Source organism: Megalopta genalis, chromosome 9 (assembly GCF_051020955.1).
Source record: "Megalopta genalis isolate 19385.01 chromosome 9, iyMegGena1_principal, whole genome shotgun sequence".
NCBI classification, from domain to species: domain Eukaryota; kingdom Metazoa; phylum Arthropoda; class Insecta; order Hymenoptera; family Halictidae; genus Megalopta; species Megalopta genalis.
The window spans coordinates 14,545,713-14,561,030 of NC_135021.1; the positions used below are offsets into that span (position 1 = coordinate 14,545,713).

Consider the following 15,318-nt stretch of genomic DNA (forward strand, 5'->3'; position numbering starts at 1 on the left):
AACAAAGTGACTTATGCCACTTTCAAAATAAACGGCTCAATTGTCGAAGTCGTAAAGCTGCTTCCATTAGAAATTGTTGAATTTATTTATTTATTCCGGCAGACACTATTATAAGTATCCTGAAAAATTTTAATAAATTTTTTCCTGTAATTCTTATAAGGCAACACTTGTTAGTCTTAAACTGGATGAAGGAGGATCTCGAAATTTGTTTAAATGAAGAGGGTTATTAAATTCGAGTACTGTGATTTTAATCCATTTAATACTAGGGCTTTAGCTACACTGAAACGACACGTAGTAATTACGTATTTCCATACGTCGAAGATTAATAGCGGCTCTGATAAATTGCAGGGAGAGACTATCGATCCCTTGCAACAGTTTATCGGACCGTGATCACTGTTATTGTAAATATTGTCGACACAGCGCGGCGTAACATCTTTAAGAGAAAACAGCAAAACCGCGATGCACGAGTTGTAGCGATACACGTGATTGATTATCTATTCCCATGACGTAGGTCGTCAAAGTTTAACGAGATTGAGCGCGCACATTCAGGACTACAACTGCTTTCAAATCGAGCTGAGCGGCGCTTACACCGCGAGCGATTGGCGCGATGACGTTAAAATGTCGATGATGAAAGCAGGCATGAAGAATGAACTGACCGTGTTTCTGTTCTCCGACACCCAGGTACGTCCAACAACACGTCATCCTCATTTCAGATTTCTCGGCGAAAATTTCTACAGTTTCAACAATTCTGCGGAACTCATTGAACATTCGTGGCAGTGAAGTATGATTTTCATTTGTAGTCGACAATCTTTAATTGCGCGAGCAGCGACTGCACAGTTCGGAAATTAACCGGTTAGTCGTTTTTGACGAGTATATATATTAGAGCATTTGTACTCGTCGTAACATAAATTGTTGTAATTTCTCCATGAGAGAGTAACAGTATACTCGCGAGAAACTGGAAAACAGAGTAATGCGCGATAAATTTTCCCTGATTCGCGGTCAGATTGTACACAGAAATGAGCAATTTCGGAAGAAGAGATGCGATTATTCGAGCCTACGGCTCGGTTTTATAGTTGTTGACAATCGTTAACTGCTAAAAACGAGCGCGCGAATTAGGGAGAATTTACTGTACTTTGATATTCTTTATTAAAGTACATATTTTTTATAAAAGTGTTGTATTTAAACAAACTCTTTTTTCAAAGAGATTGCAACAGCTAACTGGTTAATCAAGCGCGTTAATCAAATTCAAGGAACAGTTGTACGAAAGTTCCCTGGTTTGATTGTTCCAAATATTCATTATGATATCTAGCGTACCAACGTGCACTTGAAGTGCAGCCGAAGGTGTGTCGCGTACACCTTCATGTAAGAATATTGAAATGATTCATGATCAGAAGATCGTTAGAAGGTTGGACGGAATTTCATTTGGGATAATAGACACGAACTGAATACATTCGACGTGCTATGAAACCGTTCAGTACAGCAATGGAATCAAAGTTCCTCCCATTTCCGTGCGACATCACTTCTGAATATGTAATATCCTTTTTCCGTCGTTTACTTGAGAGCATGTTAGAGAAATCGGATGCAGGATCCGGTCAGTTCCGACGTTCTTGATTGCTGGGGACCATCCCCTCTCGATGTAGGATCGAAGAGCATGCGATTTCCTCCCCTTCGAGCCGTCGCGCATCGAGTAAATATCAAAATGAAACTCGAGGTAAGATCGAATCATTCAGGATCACGCGACTTCCGGTTTCACCCCTGCACTATTTATATTCTTGGAGGACGCCGTTCCTCTTCGATCGCCCTCCATCGCCACCCTCTTTGTCTACGTTTTCGTTTCCCGGAAACTGGACCGAACGGTCCAGTCCCCCGGTCATTTCTCACGCGGAGAGACACATGGAACGATGCAGGCTAGTGAGGCCGTCTGAAAATTATGTGAGCAAAAATTTAATATTACTTTCATGTTACACGACATTCTACGTGAAATGGAATCGGCAATTTATTATGCTTTCGTTAGTATCTTAATATGTTCAAATAACGATGCAGAAAATATTCAATTTCAAGGAAAATACGTAATGAGGTTTCATTTACGAGGAAATCACGTAGAACTCCGTAATTTCTGACCAACGTCGTTACTCATTAAAATAATAATACAAGGAATTGTCGATTTAAACGAAGGTAATCGAAATGAGATCAACTTTGCACATCATGGCGTATCCTGTGCCAGGTTATTAAGAATAAAACGGAAAAAATGGCGTCGGCTGTGGTTTCGTCTCTGCATCTTCGATTTTACCCTCCATCGCCGTTTCACGCGACGAACCGCGTCCCTGGTAATTTCGAATAAATCGAATAAAGGTGAAGAACCGGGGTCGAATCTCGAATGTCGCGCGTATGGCCGGAAATAGAAGCTGCAGTCCGCCTTCGTTTTCGTTCTCCTGTGCAATATTATCTCTTTAGCTTCAATTGCAATTAGCTTCAAGTGCGACGACCCTTGACTTTCCACGGTCTGCTACGTTCTCTCAGCTTCGTTCGCCATGCCTTCTTAACTTGCTTTTGCATGATACAGCGAGCGATAAACTGAAGGGGCAGGTTTATTCGCAAATAATTACGAAGAGTCTTCAAAACGTCTTGTAGATCTTGCAAGATACAAGAGAAATGAAACTTTCGATATTGTGTTTGCAAGTAAAGTAATCAGGTCGTATTTCATGTCCAACAATTATTTAATTGTTCTCCTTGTATGTACCAACGAAATATCTAAGAAATCACGCTCTCTATTTCATTTGAACCACCATTTGAACCACCGTTCAATATACAGTGACTCCCATTAATATTCGGACACTTTTTCAAATGCAATAACTTTTTTAAAAGTCGAATAAACGATTTGAATTTTTTTTAGATGATAGAGGGGCTGTTATACTAGACAATGGTTAGACTACTTCGTTGGAATTTTGCCATTACTTGGAATGACAAAACAAAATAAAAGTCTCTCGTTTTTTTAACTTTTTTATCTGAGCCTATAACGAAAATTTAAAAAGTGCGTTTTGTCAAAAATCTAGTTACAAGTGTTTAAAAGATTGTGATAAATTGCAAATTTCCCACACTTATCATTCGAAAGTGTCAAAAATCGGGACAAAACTGCGATTTTTGCGATCTTTAATTGTTTACAGCACATACCAAGGTCAACCGATTTCTGTAAAATTTTTGACATGCATATAACTTACCGAGATCTACAAAATACATTTTTCAAATTTTCGTTATAAGCTAAGAAAGTTAAACAACGAGGGTTTTTTATTTTCTTTTGTCATTCTAAGAAATGACAAAATTTTAAGAAAGCATTTTTATTATGTTCTAGCAGACTGGTCGCTCTATCATCTAAGAAAACATTCAAGTCGTTTAGTCCAGTTGCGTATTGAAAAATGTCCGAATATTAACGGGAATCACTGTATGGATCTCAAAATTGTATAAATAGAACAGAATTGAACAGCGTATTGCAGAATCTTTATTTTACTAACTTTTATAAGCGATAATATTTTCTGTTGTATAATTTTTCATTTAATTCTTCCTTACGTATTACCTTCTTACAAACAAATGAATAAAACGCTACAATAAAAAAAATCGTACACCAAAGTTTAATGGGTCGTTGCAAGGGGGAAGTTAAAATCCTCGAATCTGCAATCAGGATCAGTCACAGGGAAAATTCTCGAATGTGTTTGATGTCGTTCGCATAGCAAAAGTTGTAAAACTGTTCCGTTGCTTTAGAAACACCAGGCAGCTCGCCGAAAGTAGGGGGACTTTCTCGAGCCACTTTGTAGTTTGTAGAATGTAATATTTGGCTGTTTGAGAGACACGTTTCAGCAGTAATTTCTGGTCTCAGGTTAAGAACGAATCGATGCTGGAGGACCTGAACAGCATGTTGAACAACGGGGACGTGCCGAACGTGTACCAAACGGACGAGATCGAACGGATATTCCACGCGATGCGTGGCAGAGTGCAGGAGGCTGGTCTCCAGATCAATAGGAGCAACCTTTTTTCCGCCTACGTGAACACTGTCCGGGACAATTTGCATCTAGTCATCACGATGAGGTATTTTCTCGCCCCTGGGTTTTATCACCTTCCCGCCCGACCTAGTCGACTCATCCCTTTTTCTCCCTGCCTCCCTTTCTTTCGCCCCGGGCACCCTACGTTGATTCGGAATTGAAGTGGGAATAAAGAACCGGGGCTAACTATCGCTAATAACACTCGAAAGGGGAACGCGGAAATTGAGATCGCCGGGATCCGACGCTGACTGTCCATTCTATCGGTAATAAGTTTCTTTAGAGGCAATTGGCCCTGGCTCGTTCATGGAGGAACGGAGAGGGAGGGCGCAGCCTTGCCCCCATATCGAATAAAATTAATTCGCCGTTTTCTGGATACGTTCGGACCTCTTCGATCGAGTTTCCCCATGTGTAGGCTTCGGTTATGTGATCGGTTATGGGATTGAACGGACGTGCTGGGTGGAGAGGAGACTCGTAGATCATACCATGTCACCCGGTATAATATTCAAGTTTTATTGCAGAGCTCGGAACAGGGTTTCGCGACCGGGGCTTGAAATAATCTGTAATTTATTCAACTGTAAACTTCTGTAAACAATAGTTATTTATTAAACTTTTAACTTCCGAATTACAGCAACCATAGCAGAACCAATTGAAAGTTTAAACAGTTTCGTTCATGTTCTAATTTCTTTTCAACGATGGGACCGTTGAATTTGTTACAATGTAATTTATGCGACCACGCGTCCTTTTTTAAGTACCCACCGTTTCCAAGGCAATGGCGATTTTATTTTTGATAAAGCATAGTTAAAGACTCGTTCCAGAGATGGACATCACTATAAAATCAGGTGTTTAATAGTTATTTGCCCACTGTCTCGAAGATTCGATTGCTCGGAATGATTCAACGATTTTCGTACATCCTTTAGAGAAAAAAAAGGTATGCGCTCATAGATCCCGTCAATCGCTGATCGGACACGTTCGACGGTAGACGTGACTGAAAATTCGTTTTCTATCTTTTTACGAGCTTTGTTGCATACCGTGCACAAGCGGTGCGATAAATTATCGATACTGCACGATGTATGCACAACACCGTTGGGATGAATAAATCAGAACTGAGGAAAGTTGATCGAATTATCGATAAAGTCATCGAAGATATCGAACGTACGTCTATATATTATCTGAACGAGATTACTACCATGACGGTACAGTAAATTCTCCCTAATTGACGCTCAGATTTGTATACAAAGATGGATAATTTATAAAAATGCTCAATAACCTTTAGTCGCCCCAAAAGCCGGTCTTCATTCGAAGAAGGTAATGCTCTGTATCTGGTGGGATTGGAAAGGAGTCCTATATTATGAGCTTTTACCAAATAATGAAACAATAGATTCGGCAAAGTATTGCTCTCAATTAGATAAATTGAAGACATCAATTGAACAAAAATGTCCAGAAATTGCGAATCGGAAGGACAATGCGCGACCTCGTGTGTCTTTGAGAACTCGGCAAAAAATGTTGGAGTTTGGTTGGGTTGTTTTACCCCATCCACCGTATTCGCCAGACCTTGCGCCTTCGGATTTCCACCTTCTCCGATCATTACAAAATTCCCTTAATGGAAAAAATGTCAACTCTTTGGTTGAGATAAAAACGCATTTGGACAAATTTTTTGCCGAAAAACCTGAGAGGTTCTGGAAGGCCGGAATCCTCAAGCTGCATGAAAGATGGAGAAAGGTTGTGGAACAGAATGGTAGCTATATAATTTAATAAATGTATACCAATATTTAAATGAGCTGCGTTTTAATTTTCCTAAAAAAATCGGCACTAACTTTCCGGACAATCCATTAGATCCTGGTCCGTTATCAAAGAGTCGACGAACACGGTCCGTATCGTTTGTCCATTGAAACTAGTATTCTCAATTATCTATTGAAACGCAGCACCGCGCTGTGTCAGCGTTCGCGAAACATCAAGGTTTAAAAAATAGTTAAACGATACATGTCAAAATACCGTGTAGAACAGGAACGTGTAAAAACAAGAAAACGAGTTTGAAAACCGCTGAAAAGCTACACAGAAATGATAGAACAAAGGGGATGCGAACATCCTGTACACGCGAGAGCAAATCGTTCGAACATGCTGGAAAATGACAGTTACCACAAAAAACCGTGCAAATATAAAACCGGTGCGCCCGTATGTACCAAATTATTTCTAAAAACCAATGCAAATCCGCGCGCAACTGTAATGCCTGCAAAACGTGTCCCCGATGTAAAACGTAACATCAAATAAAACGGAAGAAATGTATTGAAGAGAACCGTCTGAACACAAACAAAGGATGTCTCTCGATGCATTTGACCCTTTCCACTCTAATATCGTGTCAGGGGGTTAAGGGGACACGGTGAAAAAGAACTAGCTTGTCGGAGAAGAAGGCCGCGCTAGGAGAAAGTCGGTCGACGAAAGGAAAAATGGCGGTGGCGTTGATCCGGATCGCGAGCGGTCAATAATCATAGCCAATTGGCCGTTTCGCGTTTATTAGAACCGTTCGACGACCACTTGCGCGACAGGCTTAATCACGAATCATCCGGCGTCCGAGTCGGCGCGACCTAATTTGATCAGGCGACACTTTTGTCTGTTCGCAGCCCGGTCGGCGAGGTTTTCCGTGCTCGCATCAGGCAGTTTCCGGCGCTGGTCAATTGCTGCACGATCGATTGGTTTTGCCCGTGGCCGGAAGCCGCGCTTCAGGTACGTAACCTAATCCATTGTCTCAGTCTCTCCCCCCCCCCCTCTCTCTCTCCCTCCCTCCCTATCTCTCTCTCTCTCCCTCCCTCTTTCTCTCTCTCTCCCTCTCTCTCTCTCTCTCTCTCTCTCTCTCTCTCTCTCTCTCTCTCTCTCTCTCTCTCTCTCTCTCTCTTTCCCGCCCTGTACCCGTCTCCGTCACCGTTGACGGGTCAGGTCGTCGCGCCGCGCCGTCAAACACGATTAGGGCTGCTCGCTGGCATCAGTGCCATCCCATGCGAACGCCTACTACCAATTAATCGATCATATATTATAGTCCGAGTTGCGCGGTATCAGTAGGGCAACTCCTCCCTTTTCCTTCTCGCTGGAAAAATCGATCTCCGAAGTCGCAACAATTCAAAGACCCACACCTGTGTGATCGAAAATACTTAAACAAATAATGTTGTAGCGTTTGACATTTCCAGAGTGTCGCGATGCGATTCTTAACCGACATCAAGGACGAGTCCATCGACGAGAACATCTTAAGGTCGATCGTCAGGATGTGCCAGTTCATGCATTCGAGCGTGATAGAGTCCAGTGACCTCTTCCTCAAGGTGAGAGAAGTTTCTTAACCCTCGCATTCTAAAGAGTAGTCCCAGCGGGGCTCAAGATAGGACACAGAAGCCACGTAGAAATTTCTTTCTGCTTCGAATGAATTCGACAAGCAGAAACTAACGTCAATTCTTTTAATTTGTCTGCTGCTACAATACCTTCGCTATACCATGATTTTGTATTTTACACGTAGAGAGCGTCGTATTAATTTTGTAGATATTATTATTGAAAATTGTAGCGCGTCATTCGGAGAATTTACGTCTCGCCGGTGGTTAATGCAAAGGCAGTCGGCTTCGGTTTTATGCAAATACTGGTTCACGACCAAGGGTTGCGGGGGACGAGGCGAGGAGAGACAGATATTGGCATCCGGCAAAGTAATTATTATCGTTTTCAAGGAGTGCCCCTCCTCGCAAATCTTCCGACGTTTACGGTCATGGCGTACTAAGAGGATTCAGAACAGTTCGATGAACTCGATAATTGGTTTCCTTGGAGAAATAGGAGGAAAAATAAACGCAAGGGAAAATATTAACTTGTGCGCTAAATCGTGAATTTTATCATTCATTACGTCCGGTAGATTCGTCCCTTTTTGGTGAACACGTGAAGGGTGTGGATGAAAACTTCCGTTGATCAACGGATCGACGAATTTCGTTACCTCGTGATCCCGTAATTGAGCACTTGGCTCGAAGGGAACGTTAGGCGATAGTTTGCTAGTTCCGCCCAATCAGTTCAGGGACTGAGTAATTATAGTTTAATTAATGTAAAGTTTAATCATGCACGTGAAATTCTGTGGCAAAGCAAATAACCTTGGCAAAGCAATCTTAATTAGCGACATGCAACAGTGATTATTGTTCATCGCGGAGTACTTTTGCAGAGAATATAATTTGATTTCTTGTCAAGATTTATTATTAAATTATTTTGTAATTATATTATTATATATTTTTATATAATAATATTATATAAAATATATTAAAATGTATTAAAATATAATAATAATTTATGTAATTTATATTAAAATATAAAATATATTATATTTTTTTATATATTATTATATTATTTATTATATTATAGGACAATAGAAAATACTTGTCGATGCAACTTGTTGAAATAGAGCAACGTTAAGTAAATTTTGTTACAGTGGAAATAATGTGTATGCTTTGGTATGAGTGAAAACTATTGTTATCTGTTTCTCGAGCTTAAGAAAGTGTGAGGGAGAAGATTATATTACATGCATGTTACAAGTAGAAATTTATCGAAATGCAAAAATTATGCAGGAACTGAACCGTCACAACTATGTCACTCCGACATCCTACCTGGAGCTGCTTTCCAGTTACGGGAATCTTCTCAACAAGAAGAAGAACGAATTGATCGCGGGAAAGAATCGTTTGAGCGGAGGTATGAAATTTGGTTTTCACTGTCCGCGCGCAACATTCGCTCGCAATACAGTTATTTTCCGGTGTAACGAAGACTGATCCGGTCTAACGAAGAACAAACGTTCTTCGATGACGCAGTATGTGCGAAACATTTCCCTCGAAACATTTCCTTTCCTGCTAGAGTAAGTGTAGGTATTACTACGGTTTCTCAATGAAGGCGAATTTTGACAGAGAAAATAAGACCTTTTACGCCAATAAATTGACAACTTGAGCTATACTTATTATTCTACAACTTGAACATTTACTTTCCTCAAAATATTGGATCTCTCAAAGAACTTTAATTTCATTAAAAAACGTAATGTAAAATACGTGTGCATATATTACTGCGGTTGTGTACCTATCACTGCGAACCAAATACTGTGGACGTTCCGATTACTGCACCGCAGTAATATACACACATAGTAAAAATGTATGCGCCAAATACTGTGTTAATAAATAATATTTAAGGATAAATGATAGTGACAGTGTATGTTGATTTTTTATCACAGCAATGATTACTTTATCTTTTTAAAAAAACGCTAAAATGAATAGTTTATTATTAATTACTAAAATATAAATGCCTTTCGAATCAGCGTTCACAGCTGCCATTCATAAAACTCAACGTTTTCGTAAGCTTCCGAATATCAAAAGTCATTAAATGAATTAAAACTGCGATTGCTGTTACTTGTATGTCATAAATTATCAATATTAAACATATAACAAATTATGAGATTCATTTTTAGAAGAGTACACGCTATAAAATGTTAGATTTTATTACTTTTATAAAATAACGCAGTATTTGGGGCGTCCGCAGTAATAGCCACACTTACCCTATTGAAAGATTTATAATTAGACATCGCCACAAATCATATTTCTATGTGTATAAACGTCCAACAGCGTACAAATCATCTATCCGTATTCCGCAATAAAATAATGCCGCCTAGTTTTTTAACCTAAATTTTTTTCTTTTAAAAAGACCGCAACTTCTAAATAAAATACAGGCATTAAAATAGTGAGAACATGTCACGCGCTCCATGAAAGTATTAAGAATTCCTGCTGTTTTGTTTTAAATCATTGAAAACTTCAGGTTGAAACTAATAAACTCAATTGAATTTTTCTTTTGTATTTTTTAATTGCGCCGGGTAATGAGTTAATAATGCAAATGAACGATTTAAATGCAGTGAAATTAATTCACACACATACGTATATATACACATATACGTATATGTAAAGCACAAGTGCTATGAAAGTGGATAAAACGGGAACGTTTCAATTGATAATTATTGCATTGTGAAGAAATTCGTCGGGTCGAGTTCAGTCCATGGGAAAATGAAGTAGCCTGATATTGCGCCTGAAGGATGCTCCATCTGTCGACACGCGTTATTTGCTAGGACAGTTGGTAGATTGTAATTGCAGCTAGATATATAGAGTGTCGTTAAAACTTCCGGCCCCGCGAGCTCGCGTCGATATAGGTTTCTCAACACTGTCGAATGGCTATCGATCGTTCGCCTGTCGATTTTCGTTCTTTTTCCTCTTTGCCCCATATAAACGGCATCGAAGGCCCCGTTCTGTTAATCAAGGCAAAAATTGTTTCATACGGGTGGTTTCGAATTTGTCAAATTACAAAATTTGTTTCGTACAGTACGTCGGTCGAGAGTGAAACTCCGACTTGTTCGGCGGTTCCGTGGGTCAGAGGTAAAGGACCCCGGGCCGACTAATTTCGCGGACGAGGAATTACGCAAAGTCTGCGCGATGGTGATACGTGTCAACTTTGGATTATTGATCTCGCCCGCTGATGGAACGGGAACTGCTAACCACGGGACCGGAAACAACGGTGTCGGGAAGCGGAACTCGGCGAGACAGTCTATATTCGATTAAACCGATTCGGAGCTTATCGATATTTAAAGCTACCGAATAATCGGTAAATAAATAAAAGTCAATGGGAACGGCAATTATAAGTGACATTGCTGCCACTTGACGGTTTTACACGATTTGTTCATTAGCACCCCTAAAAGCGGACGTGTTTCCGATTGGCTTTTAGCAAATGGTTTATGCACCGATAGGCGGGAAACGTATTTGTCGAGCCACTTCTCCCGGAATTTTTATTGGATCTATTTCATCAATTTTTACAAATTGAAGCTGTCCGGCAAATACAATTATTTGATGCTGCTTTCGAAAAGCTTCCACGTGGATCTGTTTTACGCGAATGAAAATTACGTTCACACAGCCTGTTAGTACGAAAGATAAAAATATCGGAAATGAGAGCTGTAAGTATAAGTTTTGCAGATACAGATCTACTTCGCATAGCTGAATAAAAAATAATTATGACATTTCAAAAGACAAAAGTAAGTTGTATTCGGTGCCTCTATCGTAATTTCAGACGATCAATGTTCGCTTTCTAATTGACACAAACTTATCATCTTGATCGCTTCAAATATTTGAAATAGTTCGACCTCATTTTCATTGTCAATGTTTACTTTCTCGGACAACCTCTTTTCGATACTTTCTTTCGCCAAGTTTTCATATCGCTGATATTCGCAGCAACATTCCAATCGATTTGATTGCTTCGATCAACGTCTGTGATGGAACTTTCCAATTCTTTCACTAATTCAACAGCTTTACTAACAATACGATTTCTCTAACGATAAAGTAAAGGAAGCTACGTTGCCCTAAATCACCCCGATAGTGGACCAACGTCCCAGGATTAATTTATGCTAATTTACGATCTGCAAATATCCATAGTCCGTACCGACACCGAATTCACGTAACCCACGTCGACATACAGCATACAGCTGAAGAGAGATGATAGTTCAACATACAGCTGAAGAGAAATAATAGTTCAGCATACAGCTGAAGAGAGACACTAGTGACTGTGTCACATCTATATTGAATTTTCTATCGAAATAGTATCGTGTAGGCATCTTTACTCTTCCCACACTACAATTCGAAGATAAAGCGTTGATTATTATGACGTCAGAGCATCGGTCACAACCACCGATATTCCCTTGGTGCTAGTAATGATCGCTCAACGGCCAAGTTTTGTCCGATTCTGAGCTTCTGATTCCAACGAATCTCTGCGTGGGTTGGGGTTTCAATTCCAAGCTCGAATCATACCATTGTTTGCTACCAAATCTGCCATCGTACATACACATTTAGCCTCTTTCAAAAGAGCCTCCCCAACGCGTTATCTCTGGAAACGTAAATTCTTTCTCGTACAGAGTGATTCGTGCGCGGCAGTAAACAGATAAGTTAAAAGTCCCTATTATGAAACGCTTTCCGGGAGGGTATAAGATTTTCATCGATTTTATTACAGCTTAAGACTAGTATCGTTGAATATTTACACTACTGTTCGATTGATTGATGTTTCTCGATAATGTAATAAACTTAGAAATATATATTTTATACGAATAAAAAATGTTGCGAGTAAGCTAGAAAGGTAGGAGTATGTACCCATAATTGTGGGCCACCGTTTTCGTATCATGACCCCGTGATCCATTTTAAATGCCTGTTCCAAAATAGGGACACTGAATGTGACACGCGGATGCCAACTGTTCCATAAATCGTGACAATGAAAAAATTGTTTTTGCGTAGAAACTTCCGTATTCGGTTAAACATTTATTTTTGACAGCTGATTGTTAAATAACTATATATATAAAAATATAGTTATATTTTATATATATAAAAATATAGTTATATTTTATATATATATAAATATATATAAAAATATAGTTATATTTTATATATATATAAATATATATAAAAATATAGGTAGAATTTTTACATCCACTTTCATATGCCCTACCTATCTATCATAATTCGTACTTTTACCTTTCCATTGAAGATATCCATTCGGTGTATGTATGTATTCTTATTTTGAACACAATAGAGTAACATAGATCTCTGACAGTGTACTTTGAAGTATAAAAAAAAATGTATTAATTCTCGTTTATGGCTTTCAGGTTTGGACAAATTAGCCAGCGCAGAGGTCGAGGTGAAGAACATGCAGGAGCTGCTGGCAGCGATGAAGCCGCAGCTGGAGAAGGCAGCGGAAGCCACGGCTCAAATGATCGAAAGGATTACCGTCGACACTGTCAGTGTCGCTCGGTGACTTTTTGATTTCGAATGAAATTGTGCACTTCAGTGAGAACGAACATCATTATCGGTAGGTAGAAGCGGAGGAAACCAGGCAACAGGCGAAGGACCAAGAAGCTATTGCTACCAGGATGAAGATGGAAAACCAGGCAATCAGGGATGAAGCTGAAGCCGATTTGAGTACGTTTAATTGAGACAGGAAATATATCCGAACCTTAGAATTCTATCGCCAGGTTCGTGTTAAACGTTACCTTAAATGTAGGTCTCCAATCGCTTTATTACTTTCCCTTCGAAAGCTGCCAAATGTAAAGACAAAAGAAACAAGAAAACGTGTCATTAGTAGACTGCGGATCTTCATGCAAAATACAAATTTCACGCGTTTGTTGCAAAAAATAGGAGTAACTTAAATGTTTCATTCTTTCCTTATAAATTTTAGTAGGTCGACAGTAATATACAGTAATGTCTTCTTTACTGACACTCAGATTGTCCACGAAAATGGACAATTTGGGAAGAAGAGATCGGATTATTCGAACTTTGCGGCTCGTTTTTATAATTGTTGACGATTCGTAACTGTAAAGATAAACCGCAAGGCTTGAATAATCGTATCTCCTCTTCGCAAATTGTCAATTTTTGTGGTCAATCTGGGCGTCAATTAGAGAGAATTCACCGTACTAAGACAAGTAATGAATCGCGGCGATGGAAATTTTGAATTCGCAAGATCGAATTTTGTTTGGATTTATGCATTTGTTCGCTTTGCGCCTCGACTTCTTTCTCAGCCACGTTGATTAGTTCTTCTTCGTCACTAATAAATAATATCACTAAAAAATGGACAATTTGGGAAGAGGAGATACGATTATTCGAACTTTGCGGCTCGTTTTTATAATTGTTGACGATTGGTAACTGTAAAGATAAACCGCAAGGCTTGAATAATCGTATCTCCTCTTCGCAAATTGTCCATTTTTGTGGTCAATCTGGGCGTCAATCAGAGAGACATTACTGTATTGACGTTATCAAATGTTTATAATCCTTCTACTGTTTGACATTACAAATTCTCATTGTTACCATGAATGTATAAAATCCACAGCTTAGTCATTAGTTTCCACAAACGTCCACAAACTGCAGACATATCGAACACGAAAAACTCTCTGAAACTGCGAATAAAGCTTGCTTCGTATTCGAATATAATTGAACCAGTTTGCACAAACATCCGCAAACGATAACGATCCGATAAATTTGGTAGGCGAGGCACGACCGATGCTGATCGCGGCGGAGAAAAGCCTCAAAGCCTTGAACAGGAACGACATCACCGAGGTGAAAGCGATGAAACGTCCACCTGTTGGCGTGCTTCTGGTCATCGAGACGATTTGCATTATAAACAATGTGAAACCGATCAAGGTTTGTTACGCGGGCCTCGGCATCGAGCATTTGCGCTCGAATATGGATGTGCATATACATACGTATAGAAATCGGTTGACCTTGATAATGACCTTAATTTTTACATCTTTCAATGGCTGTAGCTTGACTATGCGTCGACCGATTTTGATGAAGTTTTCAGTATGCATATAAGTTGCCGAGATCTACGAAATGCATTTGTTAAATTTTCGTCGTAGGCTCAGATAAAACAAGTTGAGAAAACATCATTTTTTCATTCTTTTATCATACCAACAAATTGTAATTTTTGAAAATCATTGTTTAGCCTTTGTCTAGTGAACTAATCACTCTAACATCGCCAAAAGAATTTAGACCAATTATAATGAAGTTATTACATTTTGAAAGGTGTACGAATAATTTTTAACACCCTCTGTATCCGAGCTGAGCTAGCTGACACGTTATTTGAACGTTCGAGGCAACGTTCATCCGACCGAGCGATGTTTTTGTATTGTGGCGAGTCCGCGCGTGTAAATCGCTCCACTTCTCGTAGAGCGATCCCGGGAAATTCGGCAAGGATGAAGTGAAGTTGGATTATTGGACGCCTGGCAGCCAAATGCTCAGCGATCCCGGCTACTTTCTGAACACTATGGAGAATTACGACAAAGAAAATCTGACAGCGGAGATGATCAATAAGCTGAAGGTCTACATAGAAGATCCGAATTTCCAGCCGTCGAAGGTACGCCGCGATTCGAATAGATTTCGCGTCTATCTTATTAGTTTGAAAATCGGAGACCTGCAATTTTTCTACGGCTCCAGAAAAGTGAACATCGCTAATTTTGTAAACATGCACTGACCGAAATAATGATAAATTCATCTGATTTTTGTGATATGCCAGAGTGCTTTACGTAACATTTCTGTGCTTTGTTATTAGTAGATGGCTTGTTACAATGCATTCAATGAAACACATAATTATTCAAACGATATAATTTTTATTCATATGGTCATTATATCAATATGATAGAAGTTTGGAAATTTTGGGCGAAACGAATGTAGTAGGTTCGCTTAATATTATTGTATCTGTATTAAAATAGTTATCGTATGTTCAT

The 15,318-nt window shown here is 39.4% G+C and overlaps 1 protein-coding gene across 1 annotated transcript; it reads left to right on the top strand.

Moving 5' to 3' along the window:
* Window positions 1-468: 468 nt before the first annotated feature.
* On the top strand, window positions 469-14,629 carry LOC143260035 (dynein axonemal heavy chain 1-like). Its single transcript, XM_076524571.1, has 9 exons — window positions 469-681; window positions 3,872-4,080; window positions 4,952-4,962; window positions 5,308-5,753; window positions 7,214-7,342; window positions 8,612-8,732; window positions 12,709-12,839; window positions 12,916-13,021; window positions 14,082-14,629. The coding sequence occupies exons 1-9, from the start codon at window positions 619-621 to the stop codon at window positions 14,405-14,407; spliced, it is 1,542 nt and encodes a 513-aa protein (XP_076380686.1). The 5' UTR covers window positions 469-618; the 3' UTR covers window positions 14,408-14,629.
* Window positions 14,630-15,318: the final 689 nt, after the last annotated feature.

Bases quoted from the DNA above. Each gene is read 5' to 3' on its own strand.
- LOC143260035 (XM_076524571.1), top strand. From the start codon at position 619: ATGTCGATGATGAAAGCAGGCATGAAGAATGAACTGACCGTGTTTCTG. The intron at 7,343-8,611 runs GTGAGAGAAGTT...AAAATTATGCAG, and splicing joins CCAGTGACCTCTTCCTCAAG to GAACTGAACCGTCACAACTA. The intron at 8,733-12,708 runs GTATGAAATTTG...TATGGCTTTCAG, and splicing joins AAAGAATCGTTTGAGCGGAG to GTTTGGACAAATTAGCCAGC.